The sequence below is a fragment of the Aquarana catesbeiana genome, linkage group LG03 (genome assembly GCF_042186555.1).
Source record: "Aquarana catesbeiana isolate 2022-GZ linkage group LG03, ASM4218655v1, whole genome shotgun sequence".
Classification (NCBI taxonomy): domain Eukaryota; kingdom Metazoa; phylum Chordata; class Amphibia; order Anura; family Ranidae; genus Aquarana; species Aquarana catesbeiana.
This window is the reverse complement of record NC_133326.1, coordinates 12,817,773-12,838,766: the sequence shown is the minus strand read 5'-3', so window position 1 is coordinate 12,838,766 and position 20,994 is coordinate 12,817,773. Positions and strand designations below refer to the sequence as shown.

At 44.7% G+C, this 20,994-nt stretch overlaps 1 protein-coding gene across 1 annotated transcript in view; it reads left to right on the top strand.

Moving 5' to 3' along the window:
• Positions 1-20,994, top strand: part of MAP2K5 (mitogen-activated protein kinase kinase 5) — a 252,191-nt gene that overhangs the window by 8,134 nt on the left and 223,063 nt on the right. The window contains exons 3-4 of the mRNA XM_073618284.1: positions 5,135-5,202; positions 10,273-10,342. Of these exons, the coding sequence (XP_073474385.1) occupies positions 5,135-5,202; positions 10,273-10,342 (138 nt within the window). The remainder of the gene's footprint in view (positions 1-5,134; positions 5,203-10,272; positions 10,343-20,994) is intronic.

Genomic DNA, 20,994 nt, shown 5'->3' with positions numbered 1-20,994 from the left:
CAGAAGAACAACCATCTCTGCAGCACTCCACCAATCAGGCCTGTATGGTAGAGTGGCCAGATGGGAGCTACTCCTCAGTAAAAGGCACATGACAGCCCCGCCTGGAGTTTGCCAAAAGGCACCTGAAGGACTCTCCGACCAATAGAAACAAAATTCTGGTCTGATGATACAATGATTGAACTCTTTGGCCTGAATGGCAAGTGTCATGTCTGGAGGAAACCAGGCACAACTTATCACCTGGCCAATACCATCCTTACAGTGAAGCATGGTGGTGGCAGCGTCATACTGTGGGGAGGTTTTTTAGTGGCAGGAACTGGGAGACTAGTCAGGATCGAGGGAAAGATGAATGCAGCAATGTACAGAGACATCCTTGATGAAAATCTGCTCCAGAGCGCTCTGGACCTCAGACTGGGAGCGAAGGTTCATCTTCCAACAGGACAATGACCCTAAGCACACAACCAAAATAACAAAGGAGTGGCTACGGGAACAACTCTGTGAATGTTCTTGAGTGGCCCAGCCAGAGCCCAGACTTGAAACCGATTGAACATCTCTGGAGAGGTCTGAAAATGGCTGTACACCGACACTCCCCATCCAACCTGATGGAGCTTGAGAGGTCCTGCAAAGAAGAATGGGAGAAACTGCCCAAAAATAGGTGTGCCCAGCTTGTAGCATCATACTCAAAAAGACTTGAGGCTGTAATTGGTGCCAAAGGAGCTTCACCAAAGTATTGAGCAAAGGCTGTGAATACTGATGTATATGGGAGGAGTCTGTGATACTTATGTACATGGGAGGAGTCTGTGATACTTATGTACATGGGAGGAGCCTGTGATACTTATGTACATGGGGAATTTTTTTTTTAATTAAATTTGCAAAGATTTCAAACAAACTTCTTTCACGTTGTCATTATGAGGGATTGTTTTGTAGAATTTTGAGGGAAAATAATGAATTTAATCCATTTTGGAATAAGGCTGTAACAACAAAATGTGGAAAAAGTGAAGCGCTGTGAATACTTTCTGTATGCACTGTATAATCCTATAAGCAGCCCCGGCTACTCTGCTGACAAGGGTTCTGTTTGTATCATGAACTGCTATAGTGAAATCAGCGACTTTCCTTCTGGAAATCGCAGAGCTTCTACTTTAATGTAGATGGATGAGGCTACATTGGAAGAAAAGGTTTCATGATAAAGGGATTCGGAGGACGACCTTATGACCCCCACATTGATAAATGAAGATAATGACCCCCCAGGTTCCAGCTTCTTCCATTAATCTTCTCTTATGTGATTCCTCTGTGAGGCGACCAATGGAATCACAGACACATAGTCAAAATATTTTGGGGCGGATCGTTGTGTGAGAATCTTGTGTCTATGGCACTGGGAGACCAATTGTCACAGGACCCGTCTTGAGCAGTTCATTCAATTGCGCAGGTTAGAAAAATACGTTCCGATCACTAGAGTTCCCGTTGGGGTGAGCCGCGTTGGTTACTTCGGCTGGTTTCACTCATCACCTTCCACCTGCTCTCTCTCCATAGCAATGAACAGTGGCGGCCCATCCATGAGGGGCACATGGGCACCGCCCCCCTCCCACCCCATCCATGTGTCCATCCCCCTAATCTACATGCAGCGTGGCGGATGCATGGATTCCAATGAAGTGGGGGGTGGGGGGTTATGTATTTGATTGTATAGAGCCAGAGGTTCTAATAGGCTTCAAAAAAGGGTGGGCTCGGGACGCAGATTACTGCCCTCCGAGCCCACCGAGCTGTGTGACAATAGCGAATGAATAATCGCTATTGTCACACGGATTCTCCTCCCGGCCAATCAGGCAGCGGGTCATTAGACCCGTTTCCCGATTTGGCCAAAAGGAGAAGCGATTCTATTGGGCCACGACGAAGAAGGGATGAGAGGTGGAGGCCACCGGAGGAGATGCAGGGGGCGAAGCCGTCGCCCCCAGAGGGATGCGCTGCCCGTGGGTAAATGCGGGGCTCATTGAACCGACCGGGGGGCGGGTTTGGACATGGACATGAATGACCCATCGGGGGGGGGGCTGGGCTTGCGGGGGGATGATATGTGCGGCAGGCCCGACCGACCCAACCCCATGTGCCCCTCCCTGTGCGGTGGGCCCGACCGACCGACCCCGTGTGTTTGGGGATATTGGTGGCTGTGGGTGCATAAAAAAAAATATACCACTGCCCGCCACTGACTAGGGTTGCACCCCAGGGTTTTCTACCAGCGAGTATGAGTAAATTACTTACAACCCCCAAACATTATATATTTATTTAGACCACTTTAAGACCGCCCCCATAGCAGTTTTACTGCTACAGTGAGCCTCTCATGTGCAGAATTATACACACACACACACACACATATATATATTATGTGATTCTGCCTTTCCGTCTGCAGGGGGCACTGGTGGGCCGCTTCTGCTATGAATATACACAGTAGAAGCCGATGTGCGGGTGTCAGACACTGGATGTCCTCCGGTGCCAACTGATCGTCAGTAATAAACAGAGAACTGGGATCTGCCTATGTAAACAATGCAGATCTCAGTGGGGAAGGGATGGATTCTGTGCTCCTGCAAAGCAGGGTCTAGAATCTGTCTCTTCCCCTCGTAAAAGCAGTACACACAGTACACATAAACACTGGCTAGGCACACATATAACCCTTTTGATCGCCCCTGATGTTTAACCCCCTCCCAGCCAGTGTCATTAGTACAGTTACTGTGCATATTTTTAGCACTGGTACCTGCAAAGTGTCAGTGTACGATTGTCCACCGCAATATCGCAGTGCCGCTAGAAGCCACCAATTCGTCGCCATTACTAGTATAAAAAAACATTTTAAAATTCCATAAATATATATCATGACCCGGCCACAGCTCATTGGCTGGCACTCAGTACTTCCTTACAGGTGGGGCTGAACAGGAGTGCAGAACTAAGCCAAGCTCTTCCTTCATCAGGACACACAGCATGAAGTTCTTCATCTGGGACACACAGCAATGCAAACCTTTTACAGGGGTTCTAATGCAAAACTAAGCAAAGTTTAAATGTTTTTGGTTTTAGATCATTTAAAAATCTTTTAAAATGAATTGTGATTTGCTCTAAAAACAAACATGCATTAGTTCCTGAGGTTCAGCTTTACATAACATTGTGACCGGGGCTGCGTATTGGTCATGAGGAACTGACCCATTTAACCAAGTCTAAGTAAACGAGATATGATGGCCTATCAGTTACCCAGCTTAATTCCTTTTAATACATGGTAAGGCATGCCATCTGGGTCAGATGATCTAAATTTTACTTCGTTGTAACTTTACCTGTCCTGATGTTAGACCAGAAATATTGATTACCACCACGTTATCCTTCACCAGCAAACTCTTTTATAAAGAAAAAAATACAAATATGCATTTAAAGTGGACGTTTAGGTATGGCAAGGTTTACAAAGTTACAGGTCAACCAACGATGGTCAGACATGATGCAAGAGATGGTCAGAGACTGGGGACAAGCTGCCGGAGGCTGTGAACATACTATAGGAGTTGTTAAGACGAAGGCCAAGGAACACACCAGACAGGTCAGGGATGAAGTTGTGGAGAAGTATAAAGCAGGGTTAGGTTATGAAAAAAATATCCCAAGCTTTGAACATCTCACGGAGCTCTGTTCAATTTATCATCGGAAAATGGAAAGAGTATGGCACAACTGCAAACCTACCAAGACATGGCCGTCCACCTAAACTGACCGGCCGGGCAAGGAGAGCATTCATCAGAGAAGAGCCAAGAGGCCCATGGTAACTCTGGAGGAGCTGCAGAGATCCACAGCTCAGGTGGGAGAATCTGTCCACAGGACAACTATTAGTCGTGTTCTCCACAAATCTGACCTTTATGGAAGAGTGACAAGAAGAAAGACATTGGTGAGGGAAAGCCATAAGAAGTCCTGTTTGCAGTTTGTGAGAAGCCATGTGGAGGACACAGCAAACATGTGGAAGAAGGTGCTCTGGTCAGATGAGACCTATTTGGGCCTAAAAGCAAAACGCTATGTGTCGGGGGGGAAAACTAACACTGCACATCACCCTGAACACACCATCCCAACCATGAAACATGGTGGTGGCAGCATCATGTGGTGGGGATGCTTTTCTTCAGCAGGGACAGGAAAGCTGGTCAGAAAACCTGTTAGAGACTGGGGCGGAGGTTCACTTTACAGCAGGACAACGACCTGAAACATACAGCCAGAGCTACAATGGAATGGTTTAGATCAAAGCATATTCATGTGTTAGAATGGCCCAGTCACAGTCCAGACCTAAATCCCATTGAGAATCTGTGGCAAGACTTGAAAATTGCTGTTCACAGACGCTCTCCATCCAATCTGACAGAGCTTGAGATATTTTACAAAGAAGAATGGGCAAAAATGTCCCTCTCTAGATGTACAAAGCTGGTAGAGACATCCCCAAAAAGACTTGCAGCTGTAATTGCAGTGAAAGGTTCTACAAAACCCCACACACTTTTCACATATTTATTTGTAAAAAAACATGAAACCATTTATTATTTTCCTTCCACTTCACAATTATGAGCCACTTTGTGTTGGTCTATCACATAAAATTCCAATAAAATACATTTACGTTTTTGGTTGTAACATGTCAAAATGTGGAAAATTCCAAGGGGTATGAATTCTTTTTGAAGGCACTGCAAATGTCATTTACCGGCCCCCTCCTTTCCTGAATGAACACAGTGAGTGATCAGTACTGATCGCTCCTGTGTGCATTCATATCTGAAGCATAGTAAATTTTGTTTACTATGCTTCAGTTTGTGAATGAACAGGAAGCCGCTCAGCACAGAGCACTTCCCATTTATTCACTGGCCGGTGCAGCTGAGGCTGCAGAGAAAGGGACAGGGAATCTCGGTCCTCAGTCCCTTTCTCTGTCTCAAAAATTAGACATTGGGGGTCTGTGTTTTAGACCCCCAGATATTTTACCAAAGCTCCCCAACAGGGCTCCTAAAAAAAAAAAAAAAAAAAAAAAAAAAAAAAAAAATGGCTGGAGAGAAAACCATTCTTTTGTGTTCTGGAATAATTTTTAGTATTAATGGGAATGTACCATGTGATGTTTTGTATGTATCAGGTGAGAAAATAATTGGACCATTTTATTACTTTACTGTAGATGAAGATGAGGATGGAGATCGGATCACAGTGAGAAGCGATGAAGAGATGAAGGCTATGCTGTCCTATGTGAGTAATCTCTGCATGGTAAAAGCTGCCCTATAAATGACAGGATCTGCTCTCTCCGGGAGGAATAAACTTTCTTTTTTTTTTTTATTCCCACCTAAACATCCTACTAGCTCTCCCCACCCCCCCCCCCCCCCCCCCTTGGCTTGTAAAGCCAGATATGCTCACCCGAGTCCATCTAAAAAAGCCGGCACCCTGGTAAATCAACAAATATGGATATCCTTTATTACAAAATGGTGAGATACAGCTAAGTCGAAAGCCAATGCTTTCAGACGATAGGGCAGGCATAATGGCCGAAACGCGTTGGCCTTCCACTCTCACCGTTTTTGTAATAAAGGATATACATTTATACAGTTCATGAGCGGTTTGTTCTGAAGGACGACGTCCAGTCAGAACAGTAAAGCCACCGCCCTGCCGTCATTCAGCTATAGGCCGGACGGGAAGGTGTTAAGCTTCAATCACGTGATGCCACAACACCATGTGTTTTCTTCTGTGTTTTCTTCTGTGTTTTCTCCTGTTTGCTTCCTGCTCGGGTCCTTCTACAGGTCTCCACGTCAGTTCCTGTTGACTGAGGCTTAAGGTGGAACTAAAGTCCCTAAGAAAACCACCCATTCTAAACATGGCGGCCCGTTTAGGACACACCAGCAGCCTGGATATCAAGGCTGTGAAATGCGGAGACAATGCACACTTGCTTTTTTTCTGGTCTTTCCAAGCTTTCCTAGAATTGAATTAGCTCTGTACCTGTATGTAGTCCTCTACATCTCTATTCATTCGTCATTGCCAGATCCCGAAGATACAAATGGTCTCTTATGACTTTAAGGGTTGAGGTCTCGCTTGATGTTTGTAGTGTGAACAGTACATTAGGAATAATCTCTCTTAATGACTTGTGCATTAGGTATTGTGTCGGATAAATGAACTATCAATTTCTTAGCTTTTTTTATTCAGTACTTAAAGTTACGGCTCATTGGTAATTAACCCCCTCCAGGCTGTCGGCTACCTCTCTTCCTCATTCTGAAGGGATTGCACATTTCCTACCGGTCTGTAACCAACTGGAATCTATTAGTGATATTCATGTGGGGGCCTACATAATGAGGGAAGCAGGGGGGGTGTGTGTGTTTTTATATATACAGTTGTGCTCATAAGTTTACATACCCTGGCAGAATTTATGATTTCTTGGCCATTTTTCAGAGAACATGAATGATAACACAAACTTTTCTTTCACTCATGGTTAGTGTTTGGCTGAAGCCATTTATTATCAATCAACTGTGTTTACTCTTTTTAAATCATAATGACAACAGAAACTACGCAAATGACCCTGATCAAAAGTTTACATACCCCAGTTCTTAATACCATGTTTTGCACCCTTTAACATCAATGAGAGCTTGAAGTCTTTTGTGGTATTTGTGGATGAGGCTCTTTATCTTCTCAGATGGTAAAGCTGCCCATTTCCTCTTGGAAAAAAATCCTCCAGTTCCTGTAAATTCTTGGGCTGTCTTGCATGAACGGCACGTTTGAGATCTCCCCAGAGGGGCTCAATGATATTGAGGTCAGGAGACTGAGATGGCCACTCCAGAACCTTCACTTTATTCTGCTGTAGCCAATGACGGGTCGACAAAGTTTTTGTGTTATCATTCATATTCTCTGAAAAATGGCCAAGAAATCATAAATTCTTTCAGGGTATGTAAATTATAGATTAGACATTCTTATAATATGTCAAAAAAAGTTAGATTTTATTTCCATCATTGACACTTTCAAAATTACAGAAAACAAAAAAATGGCGTCTGCAAAAGTTTGGGCACCCTGCAGAGTTAATATCTTGTACTGCCCCCTTTGGCAAATATCACAGCTTGTAAACGCTTTTTGTAGCCAGCCAAGAGTCTTTCAATTCTTGTTTGAGGTATCTTTGCCCATTCTTCCTTACAAAAGTCTTCCAGTTCTTTGAGATTTCTGGGCTGTCTGTCATGCACTGCTCTTTTAAGGTCTATCCATAGATTTTCAATAATGTTGAGGTCAGGAGATTGTGAAGGCCATGGCAAAACCTTCAGTTTACGCCTCTTGATGTAATCCCCTGTGGATTTTAAGGTGTGTTGTAGAATCCATCCTCTCTTTAACTTCAGATTTTTCACAGATGGCATCAAGTTGCCATCCAAAATTTGCTGAAATTTTATTGAATCCATTTTTCCTTCTACTCGTGAAATGTTCCCTGTGCCACTGGCTGCAATACAACCCCAAAGCATGATTGATCCACCCCCATGCTTAACAGTTGGACAGAGGTTCTTTTCATTAAATTCTGTGCCCTTTCTTCTCCAAACGTACCTTTGCTCATTCCGGCCAAAAAGTTCTATTTTAACCTCATCGGTCCACAGAACTTGTTTCCAAAATGCCTCAGGCTTGTCTATATGTTCATTTGCAAAGTTCAAACGCTGATTTTTGTGGTGAGGACGTAGAAGAGGTTTTCTTCTGATGACTCTTCCATGAAGACCATATTTGTACAAGTATCTCTTTATAGTGGAATAGTGTACCACAACTCCAGTGTCTGCCAGATCTTTCTGGAGGGATCGTGCAGTCAAACGTGGGTTTTGAATTGCTTTTCTCACAATCCTGCGAGCTGTTCTGTCTGATTATTTTTCTTGGTCTTCCAGATCTTGCTTTAACTTCCACTGTTCCTGATGACTGCCATTTCTTAATTACATTCCGAACAGAGGATATTGACATCTGAAAACGCTTTGCTATCTTCTTATAGCCTTCTCCAGCTTTGTGAGCGTCAACTATTTTCAGTTTTAGTTTTCTAGACAACTGCTTAGAAGAAGCCATGGTGCTGATTGTTGGGGCAAGGTCAGATGAGTCTGGCCATTTAAAACCTTTGAGATTGACATCACCTGGTCTTCCCAGACGATGATTGAGAACAATCCATGACACTGGCAGGTCTCAGCTTTGCAAAGGGGGCAGTGCATGCTATAAATTCTGCAGGGTGCCCAAACTTTTGCAGATGCCATTTTTTTGTTTTCTGTCATTTTGAAAGTGTAAATGATGGAAATAAAACCTAACTTTTGACATATTATAAGAATGTCTAATCTGTAATTTGATGCCATTTGGAGATTTTTCCATCTTTCCTTGGCTTCGTTATGCACATTAATACACATTTTTTTACCTGGGGTGCCCAAACTTTCGACCCCACTGTATGTGTGTGTGTGTGTGTGTGTGTGTGTGTGTGTGTGTGTATAATGTGTATATGTGTGTAGATAGATATTGACAGTTATTCCCGGATTGGACTATTTAAACAAAAAAAAAATTGCCAACCTGTAAACTAGTGGCTATTGTCACCTTCAAAGTAGTCCCTTGACAAGCGACGCACTTTTCTAGATGACGGTGCCACTGCCAAAATCATTCTGGAACGCTGCGCAGTACCTTTTGTCGCGGTGCACTGAATGTCCAGAATGTCATCGAATCTGTGTGCTTTTTGAGGCCTTTTTTTAATTTTGGAAACAGCCAAAAGCTGCAGGATGATAAGTCCTAAGATAAGAGGATTAAAGTGGTTGTTCACGTTTCATTATTGATTTCTGTTACCTGTTTTGATGGTGAAAAGCCCCTGCATGGGCAACTAATTATGTTTGAACTCTAACCACTTGAAGAACAGGCCTTTTTTTCTGACACTTCTCACATATAAGTAAAAATCAGAACCCTCAATCATATATTTTTAAAGCAGAGGCCCTTGAGAATAATTAAATGGTGGGTGTTGCAATTTTTTTCTATGTCACACGGTATTTGCGCAGCAGTTTTTTTTAAACGCACTTAAATGAATTTTAATGCACAAAAACACAATATAATACCCAATTGTATAAAAGATGATGTTATGCTGAGTAAATGGATACCAAACTTGTTAGCCGCTTAAAGCGAAGGTCCGCCCACAGCTGCAAAAATTAAAAGCCAGCAGATGCACATACTGTACACATACTGCAGCTGCTGACTTTTAATAATCTGACATGTACCTGTCCTGGAGTGCAGCGATGTTGGCAGCGCAGCTGATGTTTCCATCAGCTGTCGGGTGCTGCCGCCTCCATTGCGAGTGCATGCGCAAGACTCTGCTCCTCTCTCACTCTGGCACAGCGGCCAAGGAAGGAGGAGGGAGCCCCAGCAATGACGCAAATACCTGCAACTGAGGCTCCCGGAAGTGTGGACAGGATACCTGTGAAAGACAGGTATCCTGTCCCCCCAACCCGAACAGTGCCAAATGTGGCACCGGAGGGGGGAAGGAGTACAACGAGCGGAAGAGGGGGGGGGAAGGAGTACAACGAGCGGAAGAGGGGGGGGAAGGAGTACAACGAGCGGAAGAGGGGGGGGAAGGAGTACAACGAGCGGAAGAGGGGGGGGAAGGAGTACAACGAGCGGAAGAGGGGGGGGGGAGGAGTACAACGAGCGGAAGAGGGGGGGGAAGGAGTACAACGAGCGGAAGAGGGGGGGGAAGGAGTACAACGAGCGGAAGAGGGGGGAAGGAGTACAACGAGCGGAAGAGGGGGGAAGGAGTACAACGAGCGGAAGCTCCACTTTTGGATGGAACTCCACTTTTAGGACCGCCCCACGTACATATACAGCAGCAAGGCGCAAAATCACGTATCTGTACAATGATTGCTTTCTTCGGCTCTCGAAGACACACGTGTGCGACGCTGCTGTAATTGGACACAGCAGGAGCCAATCAGTGGGCCCAGCGGCCGTGATGGCCGCCGGCAACATGTAATCGCTGGAGAGACAGAACGGCGGTCTGCCTATGTAAGCAATTGTCAGTTAAAGCAACGCAGTGCCGTATCACAAAAATGGCCTGGTCATTAAGGGGATAAATCCTTCCGGGGCTGAAGTGGGTAAAGCATTCACAGTCTGGTCTCAGTCTCCGAAGTGTAGTTATGCAGATCTGGCCATCTTTGCTGCTGATGATTCCTGACACTTGCCTTCTGGTATTTGTCCAGTACAGGGACCAGCATAAGGAATGCAGAACCGGTAAGAAATGTCACCAAATGATCACGTTGTGATAAGCCAGTTGTACTGAGGTCTCCATTCTTTGTTTTCTCCTCCTTGCAGTATTGCAGCATGGTCCTGGAGCAGCAAGGGAGCAGTCCACTGGTGGAGCCTCTTCAGATCTACCCTCGTGGTAAGTTCTGATGTATTGGTAGGTCTCAAATTTATGGTTTGAAACTTCTAGTTCAGAGTTGGATGTATGTATGTGGAAGGAACCATTGTCTGACTGTGCAGATCATGTGCAGGACTGTTATCTTGGGATACTAATCGTTTTTGCTTTAGGCATTGGGCTGATGGTTAAGGCGATACGTTTTTTCCGTTTTTAGTTCAGTGTTCGCATTAAGTGACCTTCTAAAGGATAATTTTCAGTGTTAGGTTAGAGCAGAGGTCTCCAAAGTCCAGGCCTGCTAGTACATTTTACCCGGATCACAGCTAGAGTCCTGAGACTCGCTGCACTGCTGCTCTCCACTTGCATTGTCGTTAACCCACCAACCTGCAAGGCAAGTCCCTGCAATCCTCCAACAAAGCTTGCCCCCCTGCACCTTACTGTGGAGTTGGTTGCTAGGACTGCCGGCATCCTAGCAACCAATGACGTGTACAGTGATGTCCAATGATGGCACGTCCCAGCTCAAGCCTGCGGTTTAAATCTGTGTCCCTTCCACTTACAGTGTCCTTGTGTAACCAGGGAGCGGGGGCTAGGAGGTGCAGCAAACACTAACGCAAGAGGAAGATGTGCGCTGGGCATAAAAGTGCTGGGAGAATGATGGGGACACAGATGTTGGGGAAACTGTGATGGGCCACAAATGTTGGGGAAACTGTGATGGGGCACAAATGTTGGGGAAACTGATGGGGCACAAATGTTGGGGAAACTGATGGGGCACAAATGTTGGGGAAACTCTGATGGGGCACAAATGTTGGGGAAACTGATGGGGCACAAATGTTGGGGAGACTCTGATGGGGACACAGATGTTGGGGAGACTCTGATGGGGACACAGATGTTGAGGAGACTGATGGGGACACAGCTGTTGGGGAAACTCTGATGGGGCACAAATGTTGGGGAAACTCTGATGGGGACGCAGATGTGGGTAATGCTCTGTAAGCTTCCCCTTACGTCTATATCCCCATCAGTCTTCCTGTACCTCTTAGTCCCCATTAAATACCCCCCCTAAATCTGACATCTTTCATAAAAAATTATTTTTTTGGCCCGCAAATGTGCAAAATATGTGATGTATCCCTCGTAATGATTTGCCCTGATTACTTGGTGTAGGAGAGACATGTCCCCTGCCCTGATCCTATGATTATGGCATAAGATAGGCATGCCCCCTGCTCTGACCCCATGATGATGGTGTAGGGTAAACGCACCACCTGCTCTAATCCCATAATAATGGTGTGGGGTAGGCATGTCCCCTGCCCTGATCCCATGATGTTTGTGCAGGATAGGAACATCCCCTGCTCTAATCCCATGATGATGGTGTAGGAGAGACACATCCCCTGCTCTAATCCCATGATGATGGTGTAGGAGAGACACATCCCCTGCCCTGATCCCATGATTATGGTGTAGGATAAGCGCACCACCTGCTCTGATCCCATAATGATGGTGCATGATAGGCACGTCCCCTGCCGTAATCCCATGATGATGGTGTAGGAGAGACGTGTCCCCTGCCCTGATCCCATTATGATGGTGTAGGATAAGCACGTCCCCTGCCCTAATCCCATGATGATGGTGCAGGATAGGTACATCCTCTGCCCTAATCCCATGATGATGGTGCAGGATAGGTACATCCTTCTGCCCTGATCCCATGATGATGGTGTAGGATAGGTACATCCTCTGCCCTGATCCCATGATGATGGTGTAGGATAGGTACATCCTTCTGCCCTGATCCCATGATGATGGTGTAGGATAGGTACATCCTCTGCCCTGATCCCATGATGATGGTATAGGATAGGTGCATCCTTCTGCCCTGATCCCATGATGATGGTATAGGATAGGTGCATCCTTCTGCCCTGATCTCATGATGATGGTGTAGGATAGGTACATCCTTCTGCCCTGATCCCATGATGATGGTGTAGGATAGGTACATCCTTCTGCCCTGATCCCATGATAATGGTGTAGGATAGGCATGTTCCCTGCCCTAATCCCTTGATGATGGTGTAGGATAGGTACATCCTCTGCCCTGATCCCATGATTATGGTGTAGGATAGGTACATCATCTGCCCTGATCCCATGATGATGGTGTAGGATAGGCATGTTCCCTGCCCTAATTTTGTGAAGATAGTATAGGATAAGTGCACAATATGCCTTGATTCCTTGATGATAGTGTAGGATAGGCATGTCCCCTGCCCTGATGTAGCTTTGGGATAGGCACATCCCCTGTTCTGATCCTATGATGATGGTTTAGGATAGGCATGTTCCCTACCCTACTGTTTAGCATATTTCCCTTCAGACACACTTTAATCTCTCTAACAATAAATCTAAAAAGATAACCTCAAGGAAACATGGAGGGGATTTCCCAAGGCATGGGATCTGGAAGCAAGTGACTTCCACCTTCCATTGGGGTCCCACAGGTACACGTCACGTACTTCCACTGATCCAAGCTGGCCCATTGTAACTCTGTAAGAATTGCTATACCTGGAATTCAGGTTTAAACTAAAAGGAGCAGTGGCAATGAGAATGGGGTTTCTCTCTGAAATGTTGTGCTGTATAAGGATTTGAAATCTGTTACTAGAGCCCAGTGATTTTGAAGTGTTCAGCGTTAACCCCTTGTGCCCTTTTTCATTATCGGAAGTCATCGGCTGATCACATATGATGTATAGCAGGTTAGTGAAGCTTTGTATATGTGGAGCCTAAAGGTCCATTCAGTCATTCAAAGGCGTCACAGTGTGCGACAGATCATCAATGAAGCTTCTGCATTCAGCCTTGAAACCACATTTAGATCATTTTTTTTTCCAGATCATTTCTTTATAAGAGATTTAGCGACACTAGAATTTAAACAATGCCGTCTCCAAGGGCTCTTCTTAACCACTCAACTGCCAAAATCTTAGATTGGAGGAAATGTAGAAGAAAGGATAGGCATGGACTCCGGGTCTTTGTGTAGGAAAAAAATGCTCAACCAAAAAAAAAAATCTAGTAAAGGTTATCTTCAATAAATATCGGTGCAAATTAAGGGTAACTCATGGATTTGTTTAAATTGTACAGCCAGCTAGAGGCCAACATACTGCTGATTTATAATCTAAGAAAACAACGATCCAGTCCATGCTTTGTTGTCCCAAAGAGAACAAAATAAGGCAAGATCAACCTTTTTTGACTACACCTATGATTTTTAAATAGTAAAGCAATCTAGAAAAGCTGAATTTTCTAGGTGCTATATATTCCAACAAAATGAGTTTTAATTACAAATAAATATATATACACTATATTACCAAAGTATTGGGACGCCTGCCTTTACACACACATGAACTTTAATGGCATCCCAGTCTTAGTCCGTAGGGTTCAATATTGAGTTGGCCCACCCTTTGCAGCTATAACAGCTTCAACTCTTCTGGGAAGGCCGTCCACAAGGTTTAGGAGGGTGTCTATGGGAATGTTTGACCATTCTTCCAGAAGAGCGTTTGTGAGGTCAGGCACTGATGTTGGACGAGAAGGCGTCTCTGCTCTAATTCATCCCAAAGGTGTTCTATCAGGTTGAGGTCAAGACTCTGTGTAGGCTAGTCAAGTTCCTCCACCGCAAACTTGCTCGTCCATGCCTTTATAGACCTTGATTTGTGCACTGGTGCGCAGTCATGTTGGAACAGGAAGGGGCCGTCCCCAAACTGTTCCTACAAAGTTGGGAGTATGAAATTGTCTAAAATGTCTTGGTATGCTGACGCCTTAAGAGTTCCCTTCACTGGAACTAAGGGGCCAAGCCCAACCTCTGAAAAGCAACCCCCACACCATAATCCCCCCTCCACCAAATGATAGTCTACCCAGAAGAACTGATGCTGGTTTGAAGGCCAAGAGTGGCCACAACAAATATTGATTGGATTTTTCTTCTGTTTGCTCTCTTTGCGTTTTGTAAATTGACAAAAATATACAAATAAAATAAGATATTACAACCAAAAGGCATCCTCTGTACTCTTCCATTAAATATTTATGCTTTTTGAGCTAGAACACTTGAAGTAACTTTACAAAATTTTACATCAGGTAAGTGCGTATTACAGCTGTAGAGGTTGCCCAAATACAGCCACCCCCCCAGGAATTGTACACACTACATCGGTAACGGCAAAAGACTTTGGGGGAGATTTACTAAAACTGGAGCACTCAGAATCTGGTGCAGCTCTGCATAGTTTGTTCAACTAAACTTCGACAATAAAACCTGGAAGCTGATTGGTTTCTGTGCAGAGCTGCACCATATTTTGCTTGCTCAACCCATAGTAAATCTCCCCCACCGTCACAGATTATAGAAGTCCAATCAAGAGATGATGGTAGCACAGTTCTCAAAAAAACCCCCAAAAAAACAAAAAAAACCCACAATGGTGAAACGGTTCGGTTGAGCGCAAGCATAATCAAGTGGTTGTAAGCAAAGCATATCCCTCCATAGTGTGTACTTGTCTCAATCCAGAGCACTAAGCGTCATTTCTGACTACTGCCTCTGCCATCTGCATGAGTCACTTTTGACAAGTTTTCCTGACACCAAGAGATAAAAAGGTGACTAGTGACGGAGCTCCAGCACACAGCCTGTGATTGACAGCCTCGGCTCTGTTCCTGTGTGCTGTATGAAGTGGGGTGTGTCTCTTCCCTCCAATCAGCTCCCAGAGTTCTCCTCCATGAGCTCTCCAGTCTGTAATTTCAGCTCTCTGCCCCTTTTTTTTCCTGACAGCTCAGACAAGCCTTATATATTTGAATTGGATTTTAGAGAAGAGAAGACAACGTATGTAGGAGGATTTATTTCATCTCTGTGTATCACCAGAGGCCAGTCACTCCAGTGGATATACAGTATGTAAGGATTTACAACCACTTTTACTTCTGAGACTGTACCCCTATAATTCTAGCAGTTCAATTTCACTTCTAGAACCGCTAGCAAATTTTTTGTTAAGTTAGTGGCTGATTGCTAAACGGATTTAAAAAAATTGCGTAAGCCGCGTAATTGGCATGTTGTAGTGATCATTTTGCAGACTTTGTGCACTAAATTGCTACTTTTGCAGTTCACACAATAGGTTGCTAATTGTTCTGTCCGATTAACGAATCATAGCGATTTTACCACGTATCTCCAGCAATGTTGGTAGTGTGGTTGGACTGCTAAAAATTGCCACAGTTCTTATTTATTCTTACTTTCCCTTTCAATAAATGTTTATTAAAAAGAATAATAAGACACGGGCAGTTGTTTAGAAGAACATACAGATACTAGCAATGTACAGTTTGTCTCCTGGGCTGTAATGGCGAGTAGCACAAGTCCATATTGGAACACAGTAGGAACTTAGAGGTTCACCCTTCGATGAGACGATGGTATGGAAATGGCCTACAGATATTAGGTTTTGAGTCAGATGACTGATTAAAAAAAACTGGCGGCCAGAATATAATCCTACATCCAATTGGGGGGCAAAGCCCATTTCAAAGAGGGGGAGGGAATTTAGAGTTCATGGAGAGGTCCTCTATGTAGAAGGTTCAGAGGAAGCAATTATAGGGATAAGCAGAGGCGTAACTAGAACCTTCAGGGCCCCGATGCAAGAAACAATGAATGACCTCCCCCCCCGACCCCCCTGCCCGGGCCCTTCCCTCCATGCCCGGTGGTGGAAAGCTAGGGCCTGGTCGCAACTGCAACCTGTGCAACCCTGGTAGTTCCGCTACTGATGTTTAGTAGTTTTTTTTTATTTTGGTTATTTTTGCAGACTTTGTGCAGCAAATTACTACTTTTGCAGCTTACACTATTATTATTATACAAGTTTTATATAGCGCCAACACGAGGGCAGACATTACAGATACATTACAATTTTTGGTACAAGAGAAATCAGAGGGCCCGGCTCGTTAGAGCTTACAATCTAAAAAGGAAGGGTCAATTGATACAAAAGGCAATAGCTGTGGGGGGATGAGCTGATAGAGGAAGTAAAACAGTGTTAGTTAGAAGCAGGATAGGCTTTTTTGAAGAGAAGGATTTTCAGGGATCTCCTAAAGATGAATAGATTAGGGGACAATCGGACAGATTGGGGTAGGGAGTTCAAAAGGATGGGAGAAGCTCTGGAGAAATCCTGTGGTGTCATTAGTTAAAAAGGGGCGTATTCTGGAAATGTTGCGGAGGCTAAGGCGGCATGATTTGGACAGGGATTGTATGTGGGCCTGAAAGGACAGTTCAGAGTCTAAGGTTACCCCTAGCACCCTGGCACGTGGGAACAGACTGATAGTTGTGCCATTGATCTTGACAGAGAAGTCAGGGGAAGGGGCACATGGGGGAGGAAATATTAAGAGCTCAGTTTTAGATAGATTCAGTTTGAGGAAGTGGTTTGACATCCAGGCTGATATGTCTGTTAGTAGATCAGTGATGCGTGAGGATATTGATGGGGTGAGCTGAGGGGCAGAGAGATAGATTTGGTGTCATCAGCATATAAATGGTAGTGAAAGCCATGGAAGGCTATCAGTTGACCCAGGGAGGACGTGTAGATCGAGAATAGTAGAGGTCCAAGGACAGAACCTTGGGGGACCCCAACGGTAAGAGGAGTTAGAGAAGAGGAAGTGGAGTTGTAAGTGTGACACTGAAGGTGCGATGAGATAGGTAAGATTTGAACCAACGGAGAGTGCAGCCATGGAGACCAAGCAAATTGAGTTTTTTGAGAAGGAGGGGGTGGTCAACTGTATCAAAGACAGCAGAAAGGTCCAAGAGTAAGAGTATGGAATAATGACCGCTGGTTTTGGCTGTTAGTAAGTCGTTTGTGAGTTTTAGGAGGGCAGTTTCTCTGGAGTGCTGTGGGCGAAATCCAGACTGAAGGGGATCAAGGTTATTCTCAATGAGGTGGTCGCTCAGTCGTTTGTAGGCTAAACGTTCAAGAGTTTGGAGGCAAAAGGGGGTAAAGAGATGGGTCTTAGCTTGTTAAGATTGGTGGGGTCTAGTGAGGTCTTTTTTGGTATGGGGGTGACTAGCGCATGTTTTAGAGGGTTGGGGAAGATGCCAGTAGAGAGTGAGAGGCTGAAGATATGAGTTAAGGAGTGTAGGATAGAGTCAGATGGTGACCGTAGTATTTGAGAAGGAACAGGGTCCAGGGAGCAGGAGGTTGGGTGGACGTTAGGAAAAAGTTTTTAGTGACTTCCTCTATAGTAGCTGGCTTAAAAGAGGGAAGTATTGATTGTGCAGGAGGACAAGGAGTGTAAAGTGAGGGAGATCTTGAGACGAATTATCTCAGTCTTATTTGTGAAGTGATTAGCAATCTCCTGGGCAGTGAGTAAGTTAGTGGGTGGGGATAATGGAGGACGAAGTAATGTGGTAAAGGTAGAAAGGAGTTGACGGGGACTGCGTGAGAGGGTGTTAATGAGAGTGATAAAGTAGGTCTGTTTGGCAGTGTGGAGGCAGGAATGGTATTTTTGGTGGGCAGATTTATATTGAAATCATGCTGTTACTTAGTTTTACGCCACAGACGCCCAAGGGCGAGGCTACGTTTTTTGAGGCTTCTGGTATTGTCTGTCTGCCAGGGTTGTAGTGGTCGGGGCCTGATTCTGTGCGTAGTGAGGGGGGCGAAGGTATCCAGGGTGGATGACAGTGAACTGTTGTAGACAGAAGTTGCCAAGTTGGGGCAGGACAAGGATGAGAATTTGTCGTAGAGACAATCTGTAGCAGAAAAAAGAAGAGAAGGGTTAAGATGGCAAAGGTTTCTATGGGTAATAGTTTGGTAGTTGGAAGGCAAGGAGGAGGTAGACAAGGGTGAAACTAATAAGGTGGTGATCAGAGAGAGGAAAAGGAATATTGGAGAGGTTGTGCGGAGTGCATAGGTAGGAGAATATGAGGTCAAGGCAGTTGCCAACAGAGTGAGTAGAAGCGCTTGTCCATTGTTTTAGGTCAAAAGAGGAGGTTAGGCTCAGCAGCTTAGAAGTAACGGGAGTGTTAAGATTAACCGGGATTTTGAAGTCGCCAAGAATGATTGTTGGAATTTCAGAAGAGAAAAAAAGAGAAAGTAGGGTAGCCAGGCAGAGAAGTCCTCAAGGAAGTTTGATACTGGTCCATGAGGCTGGGAGATCACAGCAATTCTCAATGAAACTGGAGAAAATAGACGAATACAGTGAGCTTCAATTGAGAAGAGGGACAGAGAGGGGGGTGAATGAAGAACCCGAAAAGTGCTTTGAGGGGATAGGAGGATTCCAACACCACCTCCTTTCCGTCCACTAGGCCTGGGAGAGTGAGTCCACAGGAGGCCACCATAGGAGAGAGAAGCAGGAGAAGGAAGGTCAGATTCTTGAATCCAGGTCTCAGTAATTGCAAGAAGGTTCAGGGAGTTTGTGATAAATAGGTCATGGACAGTGGTGAGTTTGTTACGAACAGAGCGGGCTTTTTTAAAGGGCACAGGAGAAGGGGAGGCTGGTTCTAGGCTGAAGAGGAATAGAAATGAGATTGTTTGGATTGCGGCTGCTATCAGAGGATGGGGGGGCACTGGGTATGTTGGCCGAAGGTTAATGATGATGGTTCAGGATTTGGGGAAATACCTTCAAGTTAGGAGAAGCAGAAGGGTGAGAGAGGTGATATGGGAGTGTGACTTATGTGGGGGGACACGTCCCAGTGTCCTGCAGGTTTTATTGGTATATGGGTTCAGAACTAGCAGGAGCTGATACGTGCAGTAATAAGGTGAAGACAGGAGTGAGGGTGATATATATAAGCTGTGACGTGGAGAAGATTGGTGAAGGTGAGAGAATTTAAGGAGAGAGGATGCAGCTGTGAGAAGGAAAGGTAGGGCGTGCATGATACAAAATGATGAAATTTGAGAGGAAGCCTGAATGAGAGATGAAAAAGTTTGAGAATCGGGTCACCTGTAGTCTGTTTAGTGTTCTGCAGAAGTCCTTTGTGGCTTATCGCTTTGTGCATTCGCTGAAGTGCTGAGCCGAAATGTAATACTTAATCCAGTATGAATACTTTATCCAAGATGATAGTTGCCAATGCAATCCCTGCCTGTGCATCCCCTAGAGGAGGCCTAAATTTATACTGAGTTTGGGTGGGGGGTATTTCCAATTAGTCAGGATTGCATAGGAGGAACACATAGCTAACAGAATGAACTTCTCACACCAGAGGCTGACTACAAGACACAGCAAGAGAGCAGAAGGGTCATAGCCATAAAGATGATAACAGCTCATAATTTAGGTATAGACAATAAGAAAGCAAAATAAACATCACAGTGATATGGACAGAAGTAAAGAATTTGAAGGCAGCATAGATCACCAAGAGCACATACACAGAATTAGCAAGTAGATCCCAGTTTCAATTAAAGGTGGAAGATGTGGTGGAAAATGTGGAACAATAGGTTGTTAATTGTTCTGTCTCCTTAATGAATCCTAGAGACTTACCACGTATCTCCAGCAATGTTGGTAGTGTGGTTGAACTGCTAAAAATTGCCACAGTTCTTATTTATTCTTACTTTCCCTTTCAATAAATGTTTATTAATAAGAATAATAAGACACGGGCAGTTGTTTTAGAAGAACATACAGATACTAGCAATGTACCGTTTGTCTCCTGGGCTGTAACGGCGAGTAGCACAAGTTCATATTGGAACGCAGCAGGAACTTACAGGTTCACCCTTCGAAGAGACGATGGTATGGATATGGCTTACAGATAATAGGTTTTGAGTCAGACAAATGATTAAAAAAAAGAAAACTGGCCAGAATATAATCCTACATCCAATTGGGGGGCAAAGCCCATTTCAAAGAAGGGGAGGGAGTTTAGAGTTCATGGAGAGGTCTTCTATGTAGAAGGTTCAGAGCCAGGAATTATAGGGATAAGCAGAGGCATAACTAGAACCTTCAGGGCCCCCGGTGCAAGAAACAATGAACGGCCCCCCTGACCCCCGCCCGGGGCCCTTCCCTCCATGCCCGGTGGTGGAAAGCTAGGGCCTGGTCGCAACTGCAACCTTTGCGACCCTGGTAGTTCCGCTACTGGTGTCAGTAGATTTTTTATTTTGGTTATTTTCGCAGACTTTGTATGGTAAATTACTACTTTTGCAGCTCACACAATAGGTTGCTAATTGTTCTATCTGCTTAATGAATCATAGCGACTTACCACGTACAGTGGGGACGGAAAGTATTCAGACCCCCTTAAATTTTTCACTCTTTGTTATATTGCAGCCATTTGCTAAAATCATTTAAGTTCATTTTTTTCCTCATTAATGTACACACAGCACCCCATATTGTACACACAGCCCCCCATATTGACAGAAAAACACAAAATTGTTGACATTTTTGCAGATTTATTAAAAAAGAAAAACTGAAATATCACATGGTACTCAGTATTCAGACCCTTTGCTCAGTATTTAGTAGAAGCCCCCTTTTGATCTAATACAGCCATGAGTCTTTTTGGGAAAGATGCAACAAGTTTTTCACACCTGGATTTGGGGATCCTCTGCCATTCCTCCTTGCAGATCCTCTCCAGTTCTGTCAGGGGGGATGGTAAACGTTGGTGGAGCCATTTTTAGGTCTCTCCAGAGATGCTCAATTGGGTTTAAGTCAGGGCTCTGGCTGGGCCATTCAAGAACAGTCACGGAGTTGTTGTGAAGCCACTCCTTCGTTATTTTAGCTGTGTGCTTAGGGTCATTGTCTTGTTGGAAGGTAAACCTTCGGCCCAGTCT